The sequence below is a fragment of the Pelmatolapia mariae genome, linkage group LG5 (genome assembly GCF_036321145.2).
Source record: "Pelmatolapia mariae isolate MD_Pm_ZW linkage group LG5, Pm_UMD_F_2, whole genome shotgun sequence".
Classification (NCBI taxonomy): Eukaryota; Metazoa; Chordata; class Actinopteri; order Cichliformes; family Cichlidae; genus Pelmatolapia; species Pelmatolapia mariae.
Genome location: NC_086231.1, coordinates 20,716,064 through 20,742,091, shown reverse-complemented (window position 1 = coordinate 20,742,091; position 26,028 = coordinate 20,716,064). Strand labels below are relative to the sequence as shown.

The 26,028-nt window shown below is 41.0% G+C and overlaps 2 protein-coding genes across 2 annotated transcripts in view; both read left to right on the top strand.

The window, feature by feature from the left end:
- Positions 1-3,200, top strand: part of LOC134627767 (prostacyclin synthase-like) — a 7,742-nt gene extending 4,542 nt beyond the window's left edge. Inside the window, exons 7-10 of the mRNA XM_063474144.1 lie at positions 926-1,082; positions 2,135-2,316; positions 2,697-2,848; positions 2,981-3,200. Of these exons, the coding sequence (XP_063330214.1) occupies positions 926-1,082; positions 2,135-2,316; positions 2,697-2,848; positions 2,981-3,131 (642 nt within the window). The 3' untranslated portion in view covers positions 3,132-3,200. The remainder of the gene's footprint in view (positions 1-925; positions 1,083-2,134; positions 2,317-2,696; positions 2,849-2,980) is intronic.
- Positions 3,201-4,443: 1,243 nt separating this feature from the next.
- Positions 4,444-26,028, top strand: part of LOC134627765 (potassium voltage-gated channel subfamily B member 1-like) — a 41,468-nt gene continuing 19,883 nt past the window's right edge. The window contains exons 1-2 of the mRNA XM_063474142.1: positions 4,444-4,760; positions 5,572-6,237. Coding sequence (XP_063330212.1) covers positions 5,683-6,237 — 555 coding nt within the window. The 5' untranslated portion in view covers positions 4,444-4,760; positions 5,572-5,682. The remainder of the gene's footprint in view (positions 4,761-5,571; positions 6,238-26,028) is intronic.

Genomic DNA, 26,028 nt, shown 5'->3' with positions numbered 1-26,028 from the left:
GTGGCGTAATTTCCAGGGTGGTTGGGGGGGGGGGTGTTTACATTTAAATACCCCCCCACGCCCTCATTAATCAGACCCAACCAATATACCCCCCCCCCAGAAAAAAAAATAATTATGAGTTATATTGCATAAATTGGCTGTTGATTTTCTTTACTCATTTCAGTAATTACCAGCAAACTAGTTGCATGTTTAATCATCTGGGAATTTAACCAGATTTATTTCGTTTTTTTAGACAGAGATCTTGATCTCCCCAATGTTCAGCACAAAGTCACGCCGATGACTTTAAATATAAAGAAAATATTTGTGTCTGGGAAAGCTCTTCCACACTTAGGACTGTGATACATGGGCCAGAAATGTCCTGGCGACAAATCTTTTTAAAGGATACACAAGTGCTCTCATCAGAGATGCTTATGTTTGGTAAAGTGATCATTAATAGTCTTATTAGTGTATTTCCAATAAACTAACAGCCAATTTTGTGATAATTTATTTACTATATTATGTTTTCCCCCTCGGATAATAGCACCATAGTTTGCTATAAAACTGAATAGCTTCAGTGTCCTGTCCTTGGAAGCAAGCAGATGGCAGGGGACCTCAGGTTTCCAATGGCTTTCCTTTTTAAGTAAACCATTACTGCACTGTGCCTCTGCCAATAGTGAGACAATCCAGAGAGTGGCTCTTCTCATCCCAGACATTCTTATTTTATTATTTTCCAGCAGTGCAAATTCATTACATTTTTTGTTTTAATGAAACATATATTTAAATAAAAATAATGGCTTGTTATCACTTCAACAGAAGGTTGTACTCAGGTTTCCGTGTGATGTTTTTATTTGCCGTTACCAAATAACCACCTGCGCTGTCACTATGCAACGCCAGAGTGAGCGACCTTATCATCCTCCTCCTCATGTGAGTCTTTGTTTGTTTCCAGGGTAATGTTGGTCCTGCTGCATTTTGGCTGTTGGGCTACTTGTTGACAAATCCTGAAGCCCTGATGGCAGTAAAGAGGGAGTTTAGCCAGAACACACAAATGGAAACCACCACAGGGACTCCCCTCATGGACAGTCAAGTGAACACCCCAGTGTTTGGTAAGGGCTTTTCTCCAGCCTGTGTAAACAGTAGGTTTATCATAGTGTCAGGAACATAAACAAGATGTTTGAGTTCCTTTCCCCCTCCCTTTACGTAAACTAGCTGCCCCCACACAAACAAAAGGTTTGAGCAGCAGGTGGATGGGACTGCTGTGTGATGACCATAATGGGGGCTTTAGCTCTTGGCGACATCATATATGTCCAAAAGTAGAAAAAAAAACAGTCTTAAAGTGTTTAGAGCAGTCTGACCTCTGAACTATGTGTATGTGCTCACATAGTTGCACATACACAGATTTGATTATTTGAATCTATAGCCATGTTTAATATGAGCATGTACCACTGTGCAGCACACAGAAAAAGAAAATAAATAAAAGCCTCATGTGGCTGCCCACTATTAACAAGCGGTCACCACAGTGGACAGAGCCACATATTTGATTTACACAGGATTCTCTTCCTGACATGACCCTCTCAGGGATTTGTGTCTCCTCCCAGTCTTGAGCCTGAGAGCTTTAAGCATTAGGCCCATGTGTTAACCACTACACCAATGAATGGCACAATAATAGATCCCCTTTAACAGGTCCATCCATCTATTTTCTCTAACTTATCGAATTCAAGGGAAACTAGAGCTTATTTCAGCAGTGAGACGCAGGGTACACCCTGGACAGACCACCAGTTTGTCGCAGGACTAACACAGAGATAAAGACAAAATTTCACACTTGCGCCCATTTTAGAATCACTAGTTAACCTGACATGCATGTCTGTGGACTGTGGGAGGAAGCTGGTATGCCCAGAGAGATCCCACAGAGGAAAACAACAGAGAAAGTAGAACCCAGCAACTTCATGCTGTGAGGCAATGCTGCTAACCATCACACCACAATGGTGTGCTTTTTAAGAGCATGACCGCAGTTTGTTAATAGCAAGATGGTAGTAGCAAAAGAAATCATATAAAGTTTAGAAATACTGCAGATACTGACCATTTCTTTATTAATAATAATAATAATAATAATAATAATACATTTTATTTGAAAGCGCCTTTTTCAACCCCCTCTCAGATAGTGCCTTGGAAGAAGCACTGAGACTCACCGCCGCCCCGTTCATTACAAGAGAGGTAGTGCGGGAAAAGACCCTCTGCATGGCCGATGGCCGACGGTACCTGCTGAGAAAAGGAGACAGAGTGTGTTTGTTTCCCTACGTCAGCCCTCAAATGGACCCTGAGATCTACCACGAGCCACAGGTTTGTCTTCCTGTCTTGTTTCCAGTCTCTAATCTATGAAAATCTCCCTGTGCTGCCAACAGGAATAGCAGTAATTATCTTATGGACTCATTGAAGGCAGAGTTAAGTGTAATTAGCACCTGCGGTTGTTTATGTAACATGGAAACAACGCCTACACAAAGCTTACCTTGTGCTACCCAGTGAGAGGTCAAGTCCGGAGCTGTGGGCCATCGAGGGATTAGCAGAGCACGGGAACAGAAAATGAGCTGATGGGTGTGGGAAGGACATAGCAGGGCATACTTAAGAAATAAATGTCAGACAAATGCCAATGCATTTGAGTGATTATTCTGATATTACTTGCATCTAATAGCTGCTTTGCAAAAACTGTGTTTCCTTTCCAGAAATACAAGTACGATCGCTTTCTGAGAGAAGACGGATCTGTGAAGAAGGATTTTTATAAAGGAGGGAAGCGGCTGAAATATTACACGATGCCATGGGGTGCAGGGACCAATGGCTGTGTAGGAAAGCAGTTTGCCATCAATACCATCAGACAGTGAGTGCCCTAGATTTATTTTTACTCTACAACTTTAGGGTCGTTGAGAGCCTCAAAACGTTCCACGCTAGAGTTTTACATTTCTGCTCCAATACCCTAATTCTGTGTTTTATCTGTGTTTTTCCTCGACAGGTTTGTTTACATGGTGTTGACTAACTATGATTTGGAGCTTTGTGACCCAAATGCTCAGATGCCAGAAATAAATGCCAGCCGTTATGGATTTGGGATGCTACAACCTGAAGGAGACTTGCCTGTCCGATATAAACCTCGAAATACTCACTAGGAAAATGAGCAAGAACAACAATTGTATGCACATTTCAACACAAAAACTTTGTTTATAGTGTCTCTATGTCCTTTGTAATTTTATATTTTCTTATTTATGTAATAAAGTTTGCATTTTTCTTTGCTATTTATCAATAAATATAAATAATATTGTAATCCTGTGCTGTCAGTCTTCTTTAGAGAGGGTGTTTTGGATGCCCATTCTACACCTACCATTTTATTTTTCAGTAAAACCTCATAAGACACTGAAAATTGCCTTCATTTAGGGGGAGGAAACAGTAAAAATGTACGCACTCTTTTTTGTCAGCTGCAGAGACTGAGTGTAATGAAGGGACTGCCTGTACTGTAAACAGAGCCAGTCACACATCTGTCACACTAACACACGCCTGCTGTTTGCGAAGTGAAGTTTGGATTTATACGCTGTTTGGAAAGCAATGATCAGTCACTGGCAGGAGATGATAGGTCACAGATTGTAAAGCACTGTGCAGGTCTTCAAAGGACAACAATCTTGTGTGTTATATCATTTATTGCGCCAAATGGAGGCGTGGCCATCTGCCACATCAGTTTGGGGTGAGGGGAGGAAGAGAGCCAGAGAAAAGTAATAACTAATGATGCAGAGTGGTCTATAAACACATAGTGAGTGAGAAAAGATGAAGCCCCAACAGCACATACCTATTACAGCATAACTAAGGGTGATTCCAGGTCACCCGATCCAACCTAACTATATACTCTGTCAAAAATGAAAGTTTAAAGCCTAATCTGAAAAGCAGAGAGGATGTCTGTGTTTTAAATCCAGCCTGGAAAATGCTCCCGCAGACCTCACTGTAATTGTCTTTTAAATGTTAGCCCATTGTGTGAGGATTAATGGGAAACTTTTGCAATACATCAGGCCAAGCCACAAAACCCAGACTGTCAGATTGTCCTCTCCAAGAGTGAGTTAAGTAGCTGGCCACTCTTCCCTAATGTCAAATATTGTATTTTAATATTTAGGAAGCACTTAAGGATCGAAGAGGTACTTACAGCATGTCTCTTATTTATTGTGATGTGAGTGCAGAGTGCAAGTATCTGCTTTGAATGACAAGTTGCTTGATTAATGCTCACTCCACAGATTGTCTAACCTGCATGAACTTTGTGAAAGGTTATACTTTGTCCAGTTCTGGCCAGACATGTGAGTTTTGTAGCTCTATAACACTCCAGCACGAAGCACTGATGCACTGAGCTATTACTCGCTGCCTGGGCCCGCGAGGGTTAAACTCACACAGCCTGTGCCGCTGGAGGAGCCTGAGTGAAATCAGCCCCTGCAGGATCCCGTTCACAGTCAAAGGCGCCGGCCAGCACGCACGCACACTGTGAGCAGGTGGAGGAGACACACCAGGAGCATTCCCGACTAACTCTCAGGAGCTCTACTTGTTGATTCGCTTCCGGAGCGGTGCACAGGGCAGACTGGACGTGTTGATTCCTGCAAAAAGCACTTATAGTTTTCAACATGTCGGTACGCAGCTCATGATGCCTCCATCAGCTCCCAAAAGAGAGCCGAAGAGCCGGAGAGCAGTAACAAGTTTGAACGCGTTTAGTCTCGAAATGTTGCTGATGCCGCTCCTTGAGGTGAATCGGGATATAAAGAAGACAGGTATGCGTTACGTTTATTTCTTTGTCGTGTGCGATCCTGTTTTAGTTTGTGGTTTAAGTCTTATAAGCTTTGTGGTTTTGTAGCGGACTTCGAGATGCTGTGTCCTGTTCGTTTGGCGTAGCTGGCCATCGTTACAACATGCACGAGTTCCACTTTCAGCTCGTGTGGGTTACTTTAAAAATATATATGTAAATGCAGTTTTGCTGAATGAGTCAGTAGTGGTCACGGCATGTTTGACTAAAGGGGTAAAAAAAACAACAACTTTATATATCAATTATTCCTCTTTTGATAATAACTTGTCGTTATGTAAACCCCGGAAAACCCTGCACTACTGTGAGGACAGTCCACAGAATGGTCTTAGAGGATGATACAGTGTGTTATGAGCCCTTAATCAAAGTTGATAATCGGCATTAGCCCAGCTTAATATCACTCCAGAGAACAGTTCAACAACGTATGCTCATAACAACACCTAACACAAGTGCCTTTGGGCCGAGATTGATAGCTGAGACGTTTCAGCACCGGATTTCGTGGACAGCGAAAAGACGGCGGTCCTGGGAGTGATGGACGTTTCAGCACCGGACAGCGCTCGCAAGTGGAATCCAGTTTATCATTGACTCCGCTCCCCCACCCCGCCCTCACCCCGCCATCCTTGTCAGCAAGAAAAGCGGCTGTGCCTCTTAAAGCTGATTAAAATATCTATTTGGTTCTCTGATGAGTGGATAAACCACCTGACATTGCTATTGTAGGACACCAGCAGTGCCCGTTCAGCAACACCCACATTAATTTTCCCCCCTTTTCTTCTTTTTGTCAGGCAAAAGAAACGAAAGGGGACCCTGATGCGGTCATCTCCAGGAACATGTTCTTTTAATCCACCATCCTGCATCTTCCAGTGTTTTCAAGTGACCCAGTGACTTGAGTGAAGATGATCAAAACAGGACCTCGGTTGGGCACCACGCTGCCGCCGGATACAATTGACATCATCCGCAGCAAGACCCACTCCCGCCGGGTGAGACTCAACGTTGGGGGTCTTCTCCACGAAGTTCTGTGGAGGACTCTGGATAGGCTGCCCCGCACACGTCTGGGCAAACTACGAGACTGCAACACTCACGACTCTATCATGGAGATATGCGATGATTATAGCCTGGATACCAACGAGTACTTTTTCGACAGACACCCCGGCGCCTTCACCTCCATCCTCAACTTCTATCGCACTGGGAAGTTGCACATGATGGAGGAAATGTGCGCGCTCTCATTCAGCCAAGAGCTGGACTTCTGGGGCATCGACGAGATCTACCTTGAATCCTGCTGCCAGGCCAGGTATCACCAGAAAAAGGAGCAGATGAACGAAGAGCTCAAAAGAGAGGCCGAGAACATGAGGGAGAGGGAAGGAGAGGAGTTTACTACCACGTGTTGTTCCGAAAAGAGGAAGAAACTCTGGGACCTCTTGGAAAAGCCAAGCTCATCATTTGCTGCTAAGGTAGTGTGCCACTCAGCATTTTTTTTCTTACAGGTGTTCACTTTGGCACAGGAGATCAAGTGAAAGTAGTGGGTATACTGAGAGATTGTGGCATTAGCAAACAGCCAGCAAGGCTTCTGTCGCTTAAGTTTTAGATAATCGTTTCTCCATATTTGGATCCTGACGACTGAGGTTTAAATTTAGAAATCTTCTAAAGACAAAAACAAAACAACAAACCAAAAAAGAGAGGATGTGAATTCCAGTTTAACATCCAGAAGCTGGCGTAAATCTCTCTTTGAGACTGGTTTGATCTAATGTCTGACTTTCTTTTGACCTGAACCAGGGCTTTTAAGCTGTCACTTCCCGCAGCTGGAGCACAGAGGGCAGAAAGAATGAGCGATGGATAGAGAAAGAGGTGTTGTTGTGCTCAAGAGGTGAACTTCAAAGCTGTCTGCAAAGTTGCTTATTCATCACTCTCTATTCAAATAGTATAGCTGTGGAAACTAATTTTGTTAGCTGTTCTCTGATCAATAATCTAATGCCAACCAGGTGCGCTTTCCTTGGAGAAAGCGCCGGATGCTGTTTTCTCCGGTGAGTCAATTAAACCTCCTTTTGTCTTTTAGCATGAAAACATGACAACTTTCATTATTCCCCTTCACAGGTTCCACTCTAGTGTCTCCCGCGGTAATTACTGAATGTTTGTTTTAAAGGGCAACAAAGAGGATGAAGAGTTTCATCAATGTCATAACTGCGAGAAGCCTCCATGTGCACAATATGTATTTTTAGACATCATCACACAACACCTCCTCCTTCCCACTGTCACCCCTCTTGGCTTTATTAGCCACCTCTGTCTCATTTCCAGTTCAGTATTCAATCTTCCAGCTCATTAACAGGCTCATAACACAGTGCAGGAACAAGAGAAGTGCGCTTCTCTGGATCGATGGATGTTGTCGTGTTAACAACTTTTTTAAGTGAACCAACTCGCCAAAGATGTGACTGAATCAGTATTCAGAGTAAATGTTAAAAACAAAACCGGTTCCATGGTAAAGTATGGGTTTTTGTGAATTCTGCAAATTCCTGTTTAGTGTCTATTTCATTACTAAACAGGGTGAAAAGGAAGTCTTTCCAGACTGAATTTACTTCCTCTTTTGTGTCATCTCAAAATGCCTGAAATATATCTGGAAGACAGGAGAATGCCTCCCCTATGGAACAGCACGCTAAGTATTTTAGAAACAAAAGATCTCATGGTGATATCATTACTCAAAGAAATCTCAAACACCTCCTTGAAACAGGGGTTCCTGCATAATTTATGTAACTCGTCTATTCAAAGAACCTACTCTATCTCTGACCTTGAATTTCTGAAGCTCCTAATTATTTGTCTTTAATATTCAGCCACATTGCTCAAAGAAATTATGTCCCATTATGACACCACCCTCCATTTTTATGCCAGAACTTCTGTCAACACTGGAACAAGCAGGCATTCTTTGTTCTTTATGTCAAATCCCATTAACGATGCAGTTTAAACAGATCATGTTTGAAAACACAACAAAATCCTCCTATCTCCAATGAAATGTTTGTCACTGAGGGTGTTATAATTTTAGTGTCTGGCCACATATTTGTGATGATGGCAAAATCTGTAAAGATCTACCGAGTTCATTTTGATGAGTAGCAATTTCTTTCTTTCTTTATTTACAGGTGATAAATAACAGCCTTCCCCGACTCACCAGTTTAGCAGGCACTCTTTGTTAAATGTTCACATAGAAACATTTCAATATTTAATAGCACCACCCTTTACAATTATTGTTGAGACTGCAGTATTTAATTATAACTGAAAGCCAAGTTAAAATATCACAACCTCAGCAACTGCAAAATCATTTTTACATTTACATTTTTACCTGTGATTACTTATTAAAATAGTTTGTTCCCATTTCTTCAGATGACTCTATGTAAAATGCCAAATATCACAGTTTGACAGGCATAAAATAGCATATTCGCACCAACAAGGTGATTGCCAAAGAGTTATTAGCCACAAATTTGGCATATCTCAGCATGGTGTGCAGTGTTGAGAAACCTGGACAAATGGAGGACAAAAGAAGAAGTGGCAGGGCTAAAAAATCGAACAAAAAAAAGACCAAGAGGAGATGAACAGTATATGAAAGTCATGTCCTTAAGAAAATATCCAGCAAAGACCTGACACGGAACCTGAAAGATGCACCTGGCCCTTCAGTTGATCATCTACTGTTCAGTGAAGCCTCATCAGAAATGTTCTCAGTGGAAGGGCAGCTGCCAAGAAGCCATTCTTAAGGAAGAGAAACAGGTAGAAAAGGCTGAGGTATGCCACATTACACAGGACCGCACTATGGAGTAAGAAACCCAAATTTCAAATTTCATTGTACAGAGGAGGTCAGGAGAGAGAGACGTTTAACAGCAAGTGTCTACAGCCATCTGTTAAACATGGCGGGTGAAAATATAACAACTAAACTAAAAGAGCGACTCAAAGAACTAAATAAAAATTAGCTACCAGCCTTATATGTTATATTCCACACCTTGTGAATGTAAACAAATTTAACAGGTTTTATTAATATATTAATACATGGAATAATAAACTTGAACAGTGAGACTAAATGTGAAAATAAATGATTGAGTCTGAATAAACTGAATCAGCTTCTATTCACTGCGCTCAATTGACTTGAAGTTAGAAAACAGAGATCAGAAGCATGACCAAATATTAATAGTTTCCATTGCAAATTCATGCATTACAAATTCATGATAAGCTTGTGACGTGGTCCACAGCACAATTATTTATGAATAATCAGTTCAATCTGGCATTCGTGTGAAATATTTGAAAACTATTATACACAGGTTTCAAAAAACATTTTAGGAAGCATCATTTCCAGCTCATGTATTGCCTCTAGGTTCTTTACATGCATTACTGTACTTTTCAACATTGATACATGACCGTTTTCCACTAAGGCTGTGCCATCCTGCTTGAATTTATTACACAGCCCAATAGTTTGAAATAGGTGGATAATTTATGTCCTTCCGTGCTTATACTAGTATATAGCACTGAGGTAAACATGTAAGAACTGTACATGATGAAGAGTGTATATACAATTATGGGGCCCCGAAACATTTGAAGGAAAGCAGCTAGAGGGTAGTGGGTGTTGTTGAGACAAATAGAGGCTTTACCTTATGGTGTGTACAGTGCTTTAATATGGGAAAGAGAAAAGTCCCCCCCTCCCAAAAAAAAGTCCAACTGAGGTTAAATGGCAGCCATTAAATGCAATCTTGTTCCTAAAGCTTAATTGAAAAGTTGCATCAGTGAAGTGGCTAGTTCCCAAACACATACTCTGCCTCATTTATTTTTCAGTGCTGATAAATTTTTTATTGCACATTAACAATGCTTGACTTAATGCCAGAGAGACAAGGTGTGATTCAAAATGTCTGTAGCCCCAGATGTCTTCATTCTGGGCCTTTTGGAGTTATAACCACCCCTGAGGTTATAACTCTTTTCCCCATTTTTCATATCAAAGCAGTGAAGGACACATGCAGCACTTCATAGTTTGCGCTCATGTTTGGGAGTGTTATGAATAGTTTTGCAAACACTCAAGTCTGGATTTGTAATTGGTCCATCCTAAACATAAACTCTCCTGTAATCATTCCATCAGTAACAGATAAGCTCTTGTTGATACAGGCAAGAGTATACCGAATGTTGTAATATTTATAGTAGTGTGGCCTAGTGGCATGAAAGAGTAAGCAGCCGTGAATGAAATCAGGCTATGTAATAAGGCAGATCCCTGCATGCTTCTGCTGCTCAGCTCTTCCCAAGGTACAGTTCAGTCTCAGAGGAATCATGGCCAATCAATAAATCACTAAGTCGGGATTTGGCATCAAGCAGGCCTTACTCTAAACCGTGAAACAGTTTTCTGAACATTTTAAGCCAAAAGTAGCTATATAACTAGTATTTATCTCAAGCAAATTTAATTGTTTGTTAATTAATTGAATTCTTACTAAGTAGTTAGAAATAATAATAATTAAAAAAATTTTTTAAATGCCTTATATTTATTTGAATCTGCAAGCAACAGGCCAACTTTAAGCAGTATCAGAAGGCAAACATATATACTGTAAGCATAGACCGAGCTACGTTAGCTACCTAGCTTGGTTAGCTTGTGCTAATGCTAGTGCTGATCTAATTATTGCTAGCAAAAACTCAATAAATAATGATAGAATTTCACTACAGCAGCCTTCTTGGACTGCTTATACAGTTGGACACATAAGTCATAGGAAACCATAGCTTTTTTCTCCAATAGTTGTTTTTAAAAATAATCCAAAAGGCACCAGCACCACGAACACGTTCAAGAGGTCAAATTTAGCAACAGTTAGTGTTTAGCTACCTACTCATGTCAGCATCCACTATCATTCAGTTTGGGCATTTTGATATGGGAGCAAGCTTGTAGTGGCCGTTCGAGGAACTGCACTTTCAGCCACTTTGTCAAACTCATTGTCAAGGGTACAGAGGAGGTTGTTAAATGTCGTCTTTGTGGAGGACAGAATCAAAGGATATTTCATAAACCATAATGATTATTTTCAAACTTAATGCAAGCAGCTGCTGATAGCTGATGTCATGTTAAATTTCATTAAAAAAAAATTGGGGCATATAAAATTTTCCCAAAACAGACTTTTTTTTGACACTCGCACACTTGAAATGTCCTGTCTTCTCAGCGCCTTTCAGTGTTGCCTCTGTACCCACTGAAGCTGTGGACCAGAACAAGAGACTGAGCAATAAAAACTGACACTTCTTTCTTTTGCCTCAGCAGAGGCTATTTGAACTAATTGCATGGAAACATCTCCTCTCAGTGAGCCAGAGACAACCATGACTAGAGGCATTTAACCGAACTTCTTAGCACACATCAGATATGCCCGACTTACTTCTCTGTAAGCACTTTGCTGTGCTGTTTGTGAAGTCTGAGATCACTCTGTGTGTCCGGGGCTATTGGCTCAGAGCACTGTGCTCTATTACCTGCTGCATATTCACCCGACACGGCTCGCCAGATGACTTTTCGTACGGATGGGAGGAAATCAGTGGCAAATACATTAAGATATGAAGTATACTGAATTTATTTAAGAAACGCTCTAGGAAAGCCTAAGATGCATGACTTCCCAAGGGCCATTGTCTGCTGATACTGTTGCTCTGCATGAGGGAATTCACTCCACCTCCAGTAGTGTGTCACAGGGAGCGCAGGAGGATCAGAAGAGATGTGGCAGTACAGTAACGGTGACTCTGTTGTTGTTTTCAGCAGGAGCTTTGTAATGGAACAGAGAGCCGCCTCTGTCTCTGTGCAGCTCTTTCTCGCCCTACCTTGCTCGTGCTGTTTCTGTGTGTAAATATATGCTTAAAATCACGCTTGGAGCTATAGAACAGTCTGCATTTTATGAGTTGCTTTCTGGAGTCGTTGCAGAGTGAAGCAGCTCTTCCATTGTGCTTAGGTGAGCTTTCAATAGCCATAAATCAATGGTGCACAGTTTCACAGCTGCCAGGCTGATTGCAGTGCCATATAGCATCAACTGGGATAACACAGAGTCACGAGGACTGTTTGGCAGATTGACAGAGAAAAACAGAGTCTGTCTGTGTGATTTTCGTTCTCATCCTCTCCTCCATCATGCTCACTGTCACACTCTCATTATTTAAATGCAAATAATCTGATCGGCATATAAGCAATCGTTATTGTGCAAACTATAAACAAAGATTGAAAGGATGCTGTAACTGTATTACTTTTATTTGTGTAAATGGAAATAGATAATATCTCACAATCACACATTTAGGAAAATGTGGAAGTGCCACAACACTAAGATAGAGTGGTGTACATTTTTGTGCTCCCTTAGAAGAAATCTGGCTTGTGCGGTGTCAACTACACAGGCTCTAATTAAGCTGTGCTCTAAACTTAGGCATCAGCATTATTGATCTATAACAAGCCTTTGATGCTGTTTGATCAGCTGGCAGAAATTCACCTTAGGAAGTAATTGTCCCATCAGAGTGGCTGCTAATCTATAGAGAAGATCTGCCCATCTGTGAGCCGCAGAGATGTGGATTAAATTGTTTGTGTAGTGGTCGCAGTGTGTTCCATATGCATCTTCTGTGGTAAGCCTGAATGATTTAACAGAGACTTCAAAGCATTATGTTGCAAGCAGCACTTCCTCATTGCATAAGAGCTAAGGTTTAGTTAAGGTGATTCTTGAAAGCTTTGTTACTACTTTCTAGCATAACAAAGTTGAGATCTTGAAGAAATGCACTGTTCATGGAAGGAAAACCACGTTTCAAGGAGCGGAGCTTCTATAAATGGCTTCCCTCATTGATAAAGGTGCTGTGTTTCCAACATGGACACGCTGCTCAATTTGCCTGCCAGTAACTGTCTTCTCCTTCTGGACCTCTTTTATATTTGGCTAATTATGTGACTATACAAATCACTCTGTGCAAAAGGCTGCTATGCATTAGTTAGTTTGTCCCATGCACTGGTTCATATATGTTTTCTATCTGAGGTAATGACATGTAAACCAGCAAAATTAGTGTCATGAGCTGACAGCAGCCGTAAGATTTCACACAATATGTTAATGAGTTCATTTAGAAACTCTGGTTAATTAAACACCTCTGGCATACGCTCGGTGTCTTCCTCGGCTCTACTCATTATAAGTTTGGGGTTTTTTCCCATATTTATGCATCGCATGACTGGGTGTGAATGAAAGGTTAATAACTGCTAATCAGTGCTTGCTCATTACCATCAACAGTTGCAGCTACAGCCACCTGTATTCAGTTGAAAAGCTCTAAAAGCCCATTGTACACTAGCAGCTTTTTCCTGTCAGCCAAAAATAAACACTCGGTTGGGAAACAATGAGCCAGGCGTTTGGTGAAGGGCAAATGAAGAAGAGCGAATATTAGACAGAAACACGACTTCATCGGTGTCTGCTGGGAACTGGTGGCTGAAAAGTTTCTACATTAGCTTACAAGGCATTTCATTTCCAGTAAAAGCGATTCTTGACCACATGCCATACGGCTGAGAGCGGCTGGCCCGGGCTCGAGTCCGACCCTTTGCCTCATGTCTTCCCCCCTCTCTCTTTGCCCCTTCTTTCCTGTCCTCTTTTCACTGCATCTATCAAATAAAGCTGAAAAAGTAAAAATAATAATTTTCGTGGGATGTAATAATTCAGTGAAGTGAGCAGGTAGAGTTAATAAATATTGTATTTCAGTAAAGGAAAGAGTGCTTCCTCCTACTTTTAGGAAGAAGTAGGCAAATGAAGGCTTCTGAAAGCTTTCATTACTGGTTTCCATGGAGGGAGGTGATCTACTACGCTACATTAGCTTATCACACAAACCAGCTGGGGCTCGCACACACATGCACCACACAGTCTAACTATATAGTACGTCTTTTTGTTAGACCTACAAAAAGCCATGTTTTATTTTTAGTACAATGCCTTAGCTTATTTTTCGCATGCTCCTCGCTGATGTAACTGGGTTTGTAGCTGCAGAAGTTTTCACTGATGCTGACATTTAAAAGGTGACAGGTCAATAGCAATGGGATGGAGGCATGACTACTTTATTGCAGAACTTCATTCATTATTCAGGCAGACTTGTCAGTAAGAGAACATCACTCAAGAAGATGCAGAGTGGTGTGGGGACCGTGTGGTCATCTGCAGAGTACAACAGAACTTTCCAGAGAGTTGGATGTTTGAACCCGAACTAATTTCCTGCTACAGCTTCTTTTTTTTTTACGCTACACTTGCACACCCCAGTGAGGTTTTCATTGCTCCCTTGGCAGGCTGTGATTGAAAAGGTCAGTTTCTAGCCACCCTCTAAGAAAAGACTGGCTAATGTCATGAAATTCTGTTGTCAGTCCAGTGCATTTTTTGTTTTTTTGACAGCAGATATATTTCCTGTGGAGCTTAAACCTGTGTAATCCGTCTCTGAGGCATTACAGACTGTTCTTTACATGACACTCTTTGATGTTAATCCTCTGCCTTCATCCTAACTGAAGTGCTACACGTGTGTTAACTCACTCATGTTCAGGTGGTGACAGCAGAAGGAAAAAATGGTTTGTGCATTTCATCCTCAAGCACCTAGCTTTCAAACAAATGGTAAAGAAGCACAATGAAGTAACAAGGACGTTCAGGGCTCATCTGATTGGACGTCAGCATGACTTTCTGAGATGGTCTTACAGGATTCTGTTTTGACAGCTGCAGAATCCAGAAGAGAAACCTTCCCAGTGCTGTGTTTCTAGAAACTAGCCTCAATATTAAAGCTGCAAATGTGTAACTTAACCCAAGAAGTTAACTTGTTATTATTATAATGAAATTTTGGTGTGGTGATCTTTTCCATGTAACCTGCCAAGGGACTGGAGATATAAATCAGCTTTAAACTCTGGGACAAAACATTAAATGCCCCTTTATTCAATGAAACCAATATATTTGTTAATTAACAGCTGTAAGTATCAACATCCACAGCTAAGTCCATAAACTGTAATCTAAATTTGGTGTGGTATGCCAAGTCTAGTTATAGCCCACTGATGGCTCTAAAAATTGTTGCACATTACAAAAAACAATCATTTATGTCCTGAGGTGCATAAAAAGTCTAGCAGTGGACTACATTAATATGAACTGAGGACAAGATGACGTCTCAGACTAGAAATATGCGTTTTTAGTGAAAAGCCCATTGTCACAGCTTTTCATTGAGAACTTATACGGCTGCTCTCTGACAACATCTGGATGTGCATTTCCTGTACGAAAGCTTACTCGATGTCTTTTTTCTGGTATTAAAAAAATATGTTTATTCCCTTCATGAGTATCTACGCGTACTGTATTTTTCTGTCTCACTGTGTGCTGCTCTGGACTGTCACAGTACAAAATGAGGGCAAAATAAACCTGCGATAGGCTTTCATACACTCCAAAAATATTTATGCCCAAAATGCAGACTTCAAATAATTTGTTTACATATATTTTTTTCCACGTAATGTTGTTAGCACAGTGTAAAATATTAAAAATTATGGAATCTCATCAGATTAAATATATTTGTTGGGTACAGATCCAGTTTATATCAAGCATATTTTCCTTAATGATTAATTATTTGAATAAATAAACCATCAATTTCTTTATATTATACTTAAATTATTGCTTCATGCATATGAGGGCCTATAATTAATTTTTGTGTGTGCGCGTATGTCTAATATTCAGTTGGCTTGGGAGGATTAGTGCTGGGATAGTACAAACCCTCCTTCGTACGTTGTTTTAATGAGAAACCCGTGCAAAACCTTAACTTTTGACCCACTTAGCCTGAATTTTCCTTCAGGAACAGTGACGCTGTCTTGATGTTGGATCTCTTGGCAAGTGTTTAATTCTTGAGAAAAAAGCAAGACTCTTCCTAAATGGTTTATTCTCAGTGAAAGAGCAGACAGAGAAATGTAGTGTAATTACACTCCTGCGGTTTACTGCTGTGCTGAGCTGAGCGTACGGTATCTTTGGAGTAATGCTTATCTCCTGTAGGCTTCCTATTTAAGATGAGACAGGTCACATGATACGCAGGGGTAGACAAGGTTCAGCACACACACTCAAATCAGCTTCTTCCTTCTAGGTCCATTAGCTTATTGTTGTGTGTGCCTGTCATGACAAGGTATGCCGTGGAAGAAGAAAGTGTAATGTTGTGCTGAATGACAATAAAGGCTGTACTTAAAGTGTTTTCACAAAAACAAACCAGCCTCTGAAAGACAGCATGTGGAGATTCAAACCGCTGCAAACAACAAAGTTCACATTTCCTTAGAATAAAATGCAGTCGTGGTATTTGAAGTTCCTCATCTTTGAAGGCAGGAGTAAATCCACGTGCACACTGCTGCTCGCAGCAACTTGCAGTCTGAGGAACAGTAATTACCTGAACTTGATACAGAACACCTAAAAGCTCCATGAACAAATGGTCAACGACAGGGTTGAATTAACAAAAGATCACCTCCAGTGTCTCGCTGTGGGGCATCACTCTACTGCAGTATGCAGGCTGAGTTAAATAAACGACTCAAGTTACAGATGTGCCGAGCATATCACCTTGCATCATTTTGGCAGGTGCTTGTGCATAAAACAAACATCCTGATCCAAAATACAGTTTCTAAATGAACTGATGCACATGATAAAGCAGAGGGGGGAAGAAACTAAGGCTGTAAACATGATGTGATGGAGATAAAAAAGCTATCGAGTGACAAGACAGATTCTCACGTCCTCCTCTTAATCTTTAGCAAAGTGACTAGAAAAAGCACAGCAAACACAGGAACATTTACACTTCTCATTTTACAACAAGAGCTGTGTCCATTCGGCTTTTAAGCCAAAGCTTTTGCTCTGGTTGTCTGTCACATGAGGACAGTTCATCGAGCCCCCTCATGAGATGTTTGCTTGGGAAATGTAGCTCTTCAGGTCTGACTGGTTTCAGTGGAAGTGATGCAAGAGATTTTCCGGGTGGCCCTGTTGTCACAGATTAAGCCGGGAAATGGACATTATGTCTTTGTTTTGTTTTGCTTTTGTGTGTGTTTGTTGATCTCATCACCCATCTGTCTGTTTGGACTTTAAAGGTTGCACATTAGCCTGTGTGTTGGCAAAAGTTGTGTAGCCTACTCTATCGAGAGAGAAACTGTCTTGGAGAGTTGAGTTCGATTTTTGAATCAATGCAGCCTCCTACTCCCTTTCACTCTTATGGAACAAAATAATTCATTCAAACAGAGGGAAGGCAGAATCAAAAACCTGCCTGTATATGTTTGTTTTGGGGTGTTTTTAAAAACAAAAGCTAAAACGAAAAAAACACACACAATTAATTTGCACGAGAAAGCGTGACATTGTAGTATTTTCACACTTTTATCCCCTGAGGAGATGTGCTGTGTTGTTAATAACAGAGTTTACCCAAAGACATTTAGGAGGACACTGCAGCAGTGAATCAGTTCTTAATTTTGTGCAGGGTGTTGCCCACCCTAATGAGCCATCGCTCGCACGAAGTTATGAAGCCACCTCAGAGTGACATCCAGCCCAGCCCCACCAGATTTCCTACCTTAGCACGGTAATGGCACTCTGCTCCCAAGGGGCTTCTATAAATAAATACGCTGTCACACACATGTAGACACAGACGCGCAGGTACACAAACACACATACGTACACATTTTCCCATCTTGTCACTGGCTTTCTGTTTCAGCCTGTTATTTTCACACTCATTCCCCCCGTGAAACACACACACACACACTCATATCTTTAAATAGACACATTGATGTTGTAATTTAGTTGATTGTTTGTGACAGACTGGAACCCTTTTTTCCTCTTTTTTTTGTACTGGGCAACATTGAGCTATTTGGAAGTCATCGAATTTCACCGTGAGCAGGCTGTCAGATTCAGAAGAATGCTTCATGTCTAAATCAGCAGAACGTACAGCAGAGGTGTTCTTTGATACCGAGGCGAAGACAAAAAGGGAGTGTGTGTGTGTGAGAGTGGGGGGGGGGGTAAGACAGGCTGACGCTCAGCTGATTGGTGTAATAGCGTGGTGCCTGAAGATGGAAAATGGTCTGAAGGTGGTGTTTTACAGTGCTCTTTACTTGCTCACACTTTGTGTAAAGGAAAGAAGTTTAACGAAATGTAATTTCATTTGAATTTTTATATGGGGAAATATTCTTATTTGATTTTTGTTATTATTCTCTTTTGTTAAAAGAGAGACTGACAATTTTTGATAATTATTAATCTTTAAAGCCACTAATTTACAATATTCACATAGCACATACAGTTGTATATGTGGTTACATTCATATATATGCATTTTAACAGTAAAATATGGGAACTGTCAAAACTGTGACTATAGCTATGTCCTGCTAACAGTATCCTGATCTTTTCTATATTTACAGCACCTACATCTATCAATACATGTACAGCACATGTTAATTTTATCTGGTTGTACTGATAGCATAGAGTTTTACTTTTAAACATCTTACCTTTAAAAAGTACATCTCAATCTTCTGTGCTGCTATATCTGTATGGCACAGCTAGCGTATGTTGCTAACTACCGAAACTATTGCAAGGCTCCACGATATGACATTGTGGTAAAAAAAAAGAAAAAGGTCTATTGGCATGAATGGAGATGACGCAACTCTAAGTTCATGTGGAGTCTAAGTCTCCACATGAAATATAAACAGCTAGATATTACGTAGGCTGTCTTCATAGAACCAAAGCAGGTCTGAAGCAGGGGGTGTGGATACAGGATCTCTGGGTTGTCTCTGAGGGACATTGGCAGGACATCCTTGGGTGACTGGGTTGCAGGTTTTGGAGCAGAGTCACGGTTTAGTCTCTTTGTCCCGGTCAACAAGTCATTCCTTGGCACCGGGTCTAATTGGGTGGTATACTTGGTCTGCAACACTGTTTGGGTGACTGTTCCAACTTAACATCCACAATAAGTCAGGACCAAAGGTTTCCCAGCAGAGCATTGTTATTCACTTCAACTGTCAGTGGTTTTAATGTAGTGGCTGCTCTGCGTCACTGTACAGCATGTGGGTGTGTGAAGATTTTCTGGGTCAACAAAGTTGTAGCTGATTTTGCCTCTATTTTTTTAAAGGGATATAATGGTATATTTTTCCGCATGAGAGTAAGTTTTGGTTCTGCTGCCAATCATCTGTGTGCTTTATCCTCTGGGCTTCAAAGTAAAGTTGTCATCCAGTGAAGCAAATGGGAAAACAGATGCACTCCTAGGCCTGCCAGTCAAATAGTGAGAGAGAGCAAACCTCAGTTCAAAATATGCTCAAGCCAAAGTGAACACATGGTTAAGTGAGGAAGGATGAAAGGCCACATCCCTGTGGTATTTGTATGCTAATATTGATGGTAATTATGTAAGACTCCTGTGGTGTGCTGACTGAAGAGGAACTAATGCTGTAATTACATTCAAGAGTAGCGCTTCAGGTAGCAGAGTAGTGCAGACGAGCCATACGAGCCTCGGGAGAACATCATAGTGGTACATGACTGCCAGGATAACACAGAGGAGGTCCTTGGGGAGCAGCTGAAAGCAGTGCACCTCCTCGGGTAGCTCACCTGAAACCCTGTAGCCACTCAGCACATCGAATTACTGGCATGCACGGGTTTCTCATTAATTCGCATCCATGCGAATTTAACTGCTGTCCTTAGTATACCGCACCGTAAGAACCACTGAAGCTGACAGTCAATGCCGAGTAGGTGGATTGTGAGAGTTTCAGTCACTATCCCACTAATCTCCAGGCAGCAGTCCCAGGAGTCCCTGTTTTCTTCAGTCCACTGCCAGAGTCGCAGCCTACTCACTGTTCTCATTTCTCGTCTCTCCACCTACCAGACACCAGTCAGAAGCACATCAGCTTACCTCTGTCTGGTGTGTGATATAGGCCACATATATAGGCATATTGGTCTTAAGTGGGCCAAGGAGGAGAGGAGAGGAGAGGAGAGGAGAGGAGAGGAGAGGAGAGGAGAGGAGAGGAGAGGTGAGGAGAGGAGAGGAGAGGATCAGCTGATGGTCTGTTACTAATACTATGTACCAGCTGTCTCTATTTTCTCTTTTAATCTTTTGTAAAACCTACTTTAATGGCTTCTTTTTATTCCATCAACTGTATGTAAAAGATGGAAGGAGTCCGATTATATTGAAGTCCAAGACAAAAATACCTAATTACTTACGATATATTTTGTGGCCACAAAACCAGCAGGCGATGTCACGGTAACTGTGTCCATCTTTTATAATCTGTGCTGCTCTCTTTATGGTTATGAGCATTACTTACTGCATGACATGTATCTAAAGCTTCAGGTTTAAACTCATCATCACAGGACATTCATCATCATTATTGCCTACCTCAGGCAGCTTCCTCTTCCATGTGAACAGGAGCTAAGACTGAATGGCTCCTGTGAAAACTGAGCAGCGGTGATGTAAATTGAAAGAGTTAGTGATCCGTGGGAAACATGACTCCCTTGTTGTTAACACATTTGTGGTTCCAGATGCAGCTCTCTCTGGACCCAAACACAGACTGAGCTTAGATGATTTAGAAGAACTCAATGTGTGAAGATCATATTAGCATGAACCTGAGGAGTGGAGCGCTAAGGTGGAATTGATTTATTTACCCCTGGCCCATCTCAAGTTTTCTGTATATGCTTAGCATTATTCATTTTTTAACAATATGTGTTCTTTAGAGTTGGATTGCATTCAGTTATGGACAAAACCTAATTTCTCAAGTACCTTTTATCAGCCATTCCTGTGTCCAGCCTTTTGATAGAGTTTGATTTTGTTTAATTTTCATATAGGACTTTGTTATAGAAGTCTGCTGATTTTCTTTTTGTAGGTTTCTTTTCAAATGGCCTTTCAAACCTGTTTTCTTTCTCAGGTTTTTCCCTTTGGCATCTAAAATATCCACAAAGTCTTTTTACCTTTTGGGACTTGCTACAGTCGTCAGAGAGGCCGATCTCACTCCCAGCACCCTTTCACTGCTTTTCCACGGACAGATTTGAACAAATGTCACACAGCAGTCGGGGTCATTCTGTGAAAAGAAAATCATGGAGGACTGAGTCTGTGTGCTGCGCTGGTGAATATCTTGTGGTAGCCCCTCCCACACCTGCTCAGCGAAAAGAGGAAAACTGAGACATTCCCTTGTCAGGATGCCTATGCATGAAAGTCACCATCCTTTTTTATGTGTACTCATTTATGTGCTGTGAAAGGTCATATTTTAACTGTAAACTGACTGAGTACTGTTAGTGATTCAAGTAACCAACAAACAAGGGAAAGTGAGTGAGAACAAACACAAACAGTCGTTTCATCATTGACAGGCTTGTCTTTACAACACCGCCATCCTTCCTACCATCTTTAGTGAACTTGTTGGTTTTTCAAGCAGAGCGCTTTGCTCACAGCATTCAGTATTGCCGTGGCCGGTGCACCAAATATGCCTTTTCTGATGGCTGAGACATTAGTCAATAAAAGTTCTAAGGCTTGAGCTACAAAAGATTTCAATTGTCACAAGGTCTGCATGCAGACATGCACCTGCATTTGCAGATTTGGCAAAACCCACATCGCTTCAGCTTCTGTTGTTAATCATCACCAGGATTGTGCAGTTGTGACTTGTGAGTCAAATAAATAATAAGCGCCCTCGTGTTTAAAGGAGTTAAGATTGACAGACTTCATCCTCGGTCTTTCCCATCTGAGACAAAGTGATGCTGACAAAGACAGCATGTCCAAACTATTTATATCTTATTATGCTTATGTAATCCCGTTCCTCCTGTGGTCAGTCCAGAGGGTTTTTGAGCAGGACGGGACTTTAAGAAAATGAGATGAGAAGGGCTGCTTATTAGAGCCTCTTCATCAAACCTCTACCAAGATCAAAATCAGTATTAGATGGAAATCCCAGGGCAACCTTGGCTCTTTGGATAATGCCAACAACAGTTTTGCCAAATCTCTAAGGATTTGCCTTCTAATCTGAGTGTGATCTCACACTTCCTGAGTCTAATGCCAAAAGTGATTACGGAAATGCTCGCTCGCTGTAGAACATACACTATTTAAGAGAACATAATCAAAGAGAAGGATGGTGACACATGGTGATACCGGACTGCTAACAGACATACCTTTCTGTCAAGTGAAATTTATTACAGAATTGTTTGACTGATTTTCGATATAGTACATAGTCTGGTTACGTGGTCACATGGGAGACTTGAGCCAGCTGAAATCCTGAAAGATCAGCTGAAGTGATTATTTAGGAAGTGAGCTTTTGAAGAAAGGAAAGTGACTGTCATCTGAATGATTTAAGAGTAACCACAGAAAAATATAATTGCAATGAATTGTTTTTACCTTTAGAGCTGGGAATAATTAAATTAGGAGGGATAATTGCTAGTTAAATGGTCATAGAGAAAGTGCTGGCGCTGCTGTTTGGAGTGTCATTAAAATCTGGCTAACATTCAGCTACAGCTTTGTTGGATGGTTTCACCTAAGAGGAATTTTTATTGACTGACAAATGAATCACTACAAAAAGGATAAATAAAAAAAAGCATGTTTTTTTTTTTCACTTGGATATTACACTGACATCAAAGTGTGGAGTCACAGCAACACAGCAGGTTGGACGCCTGTGAAAATGCTCCAGACTCCAAAAGTAGGGGTGAGATGATCTCTGCGACTGCCGGGAAACTCTGCATCTGCTCTTTAATAAATTAACCAAAACAGTAGTTGGTAGACAGGACAGCAGCTGTACTCGCAGCAGAAGAGGCAGATTAGTAGTGAGAAGGATAACAGCTGCAAATTAAAACAGCTCCCTGATTGATTTCTTTCATAATAGGAAGCGCTGTGACTGCCCATCGGACAGGCAATAAAGTGGTGTTTACTCAGCCTGAAGTAAAGTTTGATCAGTAAGAGGGACTGTGTGTGTGTGGCGACTTACAGGAGGTGATATCATGCAGGTAAGCTGAGAATCAGCTGATATGGGTGGTAATGGAGGTCAAACGGATCGTTTCTAAAGAAAGTTGTCTTGATGAGAGCACAGCGAGGGTCAGGTGCGACAGCAGAAGACTCGTTCACTGTGTTTTAATCTGAGGTCAGAATCTCCATGTATGGCAGCGACTGGCTGGGCCGGCATGCTTGACTGTCGGCCAGTTTACAGCAGGCTGGATGGATATAGGCAGTGTGTGGAGCATCATCCAGCAGTCTGACATGTGTTTAGCCTCTTATTCAGTGAGTGTAGCTTTCTTCTTGAGCATGATGCGTAGGAAACTAAAGTTAGGGCTCATACCTATGAGACAATAGTGTACTTTTTTTAAAAGAATGGCATGGTTAAATTATAGCTACTCATTTCTTACAGGCTTTTCTCACTCGGTTGCTGTCCAGTATCTCCGCCCCATGATGCCAGCGATGGCACCAGCATTAAAAACATTCTTCTTTAATTTAGAGTTTTGTTCCACTTGCAAATCATTGTCTCTGTCATTTCAACTTTATACAACTGGGATGCACAGCCCGACTGAAAATCAGCAGTCTGCTACAGTGCATGTTGGCTTGGCAGCTTTTTCTGACATTACTTATTTTTATGGGTATTTCATGAATGAGGACCTATTGTGCTAATTTTCAGCTCCATATTTTTGTTATTGAACTCAGAATTGAAAATAACCTTTATCTCATTCTGTGCCTAGGTGCGTCCACTCAGTTCACCTCTGAAAGAAGCTGTTTAGCTTCTCTCCCCTTAAGGGCAACTGTCCAATTAGTGTAATGGGATGGTTGCCTGCTGATTGGCTGAACATCAGGTGGGTGGAATTTCTGTGCTTCCAGAGGTGTTTGCCTGAGATTAATTTCTAAAAGATATTTTCTCTCCCTGACATCATACAGAGCCAGGAGTAGAAAAAAGTCTGGAGACAGAGCTTCTGACTCACAGGGAGGACTTTTTACGCTGAGCACATCATTTGTAACTTTGGTCATGTGTAATATGAGCAGCCACAGCCAGTAAAAACTAAGGGAATGGTTAATAGATCTCCTTTAAGGCAAAAAAAAAAAAAAAAGCTATATATTAAACATTTAAAGCTACGTTTAACACACTAAGATAGTTTTTTGTTTTAAGAAGTGTACACACAGTCTGGGACAATTCAAAAATTGTATTAAGAATGATACATTAGTAATATATTTGCGTTAAAAGCATGCACTTGAATCTTGGCTCCCTGTGAGACAGCTTTCAGAGGAGTCAAATCAATTTTCTTCTCCACAGAGAATTTAGCATTTTTTTGTGCTTCCTCTAAAAAGGGGTCTAAGCTTTTTTTTTTTAATCCTTTATTGCTAACATAACAGTAGCACAGTGAGGTTCTCTGAAACTGACTTGATACAAGCTCAATAATCCAAGTAAGGAAATCCAAAAAGTTGATTCTGTTCAATCTTGAAATACAGTTTTTAGTGGGAAAATCTGTTCATCACTCAGCCTCTCACTGAAAATGCTGTGTCCAGATAAACAGCAGTAACTTCCTGGGCTCCCCTTAAATTATTATATAAGAATGTAAGAATAAGCTAAGAATATTATTGATTAGTGTCAGCACGAGTAACTGTATACACTGAAAGACCGTAGTAGCATTCTTCTTGCTGAGCTGACACCATTATGTTTATGAATACACATTCCTGTGTGTGTGTGTGTGTGTGTGTGTGTGTGTGTGTGTGTGTGTGTGTGTGTGTGTGTGTGTGTGTGTGTGTGTGTGTGTGTGTGTGTGTGTGTGTGAATAATCTACTGATTATTATGGAAACAAACTGATTGTTAAGGTCTGTGTTAAATCATCAGATGCCTTCTTTAGTCCAAACTAGAAGTGGGCGGATCGATCCAGATATCAGGTCAAATCTAGCATGATAGGATTGAAACTTCTGCTTGCCTATGGCACATTTAAACAACAGAAGTTGAACCAAACTGCTTTAGAGACAGGCACATGTATACTCCAGATCTTTAAAAAACCCACTTTGAAATACATGGAAAGCTGAAAGGTGTGTTTGGTTGTATTAGTTATTGTGGAAAGTGAAAATCACAGTGGTCATTAAAATGTGTTCTGAATATTTGCAGATTGATGATGATTCATCCCATAAATCATGGCACGCTGCTCTCCCCTACATAAGCTGCCTTTATAAGTTCAAAGTATCGGTATGTTGGTATCTGCAATACTGACCCTGTATTTACTTGGTATTGTAACCATACCAAAATTTAACAGCACTAGACATTCAGTGTAGAAATTTTTAAAACTGGAACAAAATAATGTTTGTTTGTTTTTATATTGCTCAACTAAATGATCTGATAATCTAATAAATTCAAATTTTTGCAGAATTTGCACAGCATGCCTGGAGCTTTTTTTTTCTAGCCGCCTACTTAAATGTCGGAAATTGAACAGAAATAAGAGTTTTTTTTACCCTCTGTAATCTAATTTGTGTAATATAAAGGATATTGGATGTGGTCTTCAGAGAATCTAGTCTTGCTGGCTTCTCAAACAGCTTTACACTGTAAGCCACATTCATGCACTCATGCAAAGCTTTGTCTACCACACACACACACACATAGAAATAGAACATTGCTGGTCACAAGCCAGTGTACTCCTAGTGTCAGTCCTAAGCCCTGATAAATTGAGGGGATTGCATCAGGAAGGACCTTTGCCATTGGTGCTGGTGACCAGCGAGGCAGAGCTGGAAAGAAGAGAGAGAAGAAGAGGGCAAAGGTGCGTTCAGAGTCAGGGAAAGAAGAGGAAAGGCGGGAACATGGAGGTGAGAGTAGGGACGTTACACATAGGGACTATCACTGGCAAAGAGGGAGAGCTGGCTGAAGAGAGGCAAGGCTAAGATAATTTGGACGTGTGCAGAGGAAGAATAGTGGCTAAATTGGACACATAATGTTAAAAATGGAGCTGCCAGGCAGAAGGAAAAGAGGAAGACCAGAGAGAAAGGTTCATAGATGTAATGAATGAGGAAGAAAGCAGAAAGTTAATGTGAATGAAGAAGATTGGATTAGCAGATGATTGGCTGTGGCAATCCTAAAAGGAGCAGCCAAAAAGACAAATCTTGGCCATGATGATCTTTGACATGTTGTGTAGATTTCTGTACCTCTAAGCTCCTTAGATTTGATTTATAAATCATTTTAAGTGACCGATTTGTTTTAAAAATCTTGAGTGCCAAACAAGCTCCTTTGAGCCTCCTGAACACGTGTCTTAATAGAAACATGTCAGTCAGTGCTGTAAATCGCACTGTAGTGTCTCCTGTTTGTTTCAGTGTGATAACCTGCCCCCTGGCCTCTGTTTTTTTTCCATGTCCTCTTTTTTATGAATAGCTGCATCT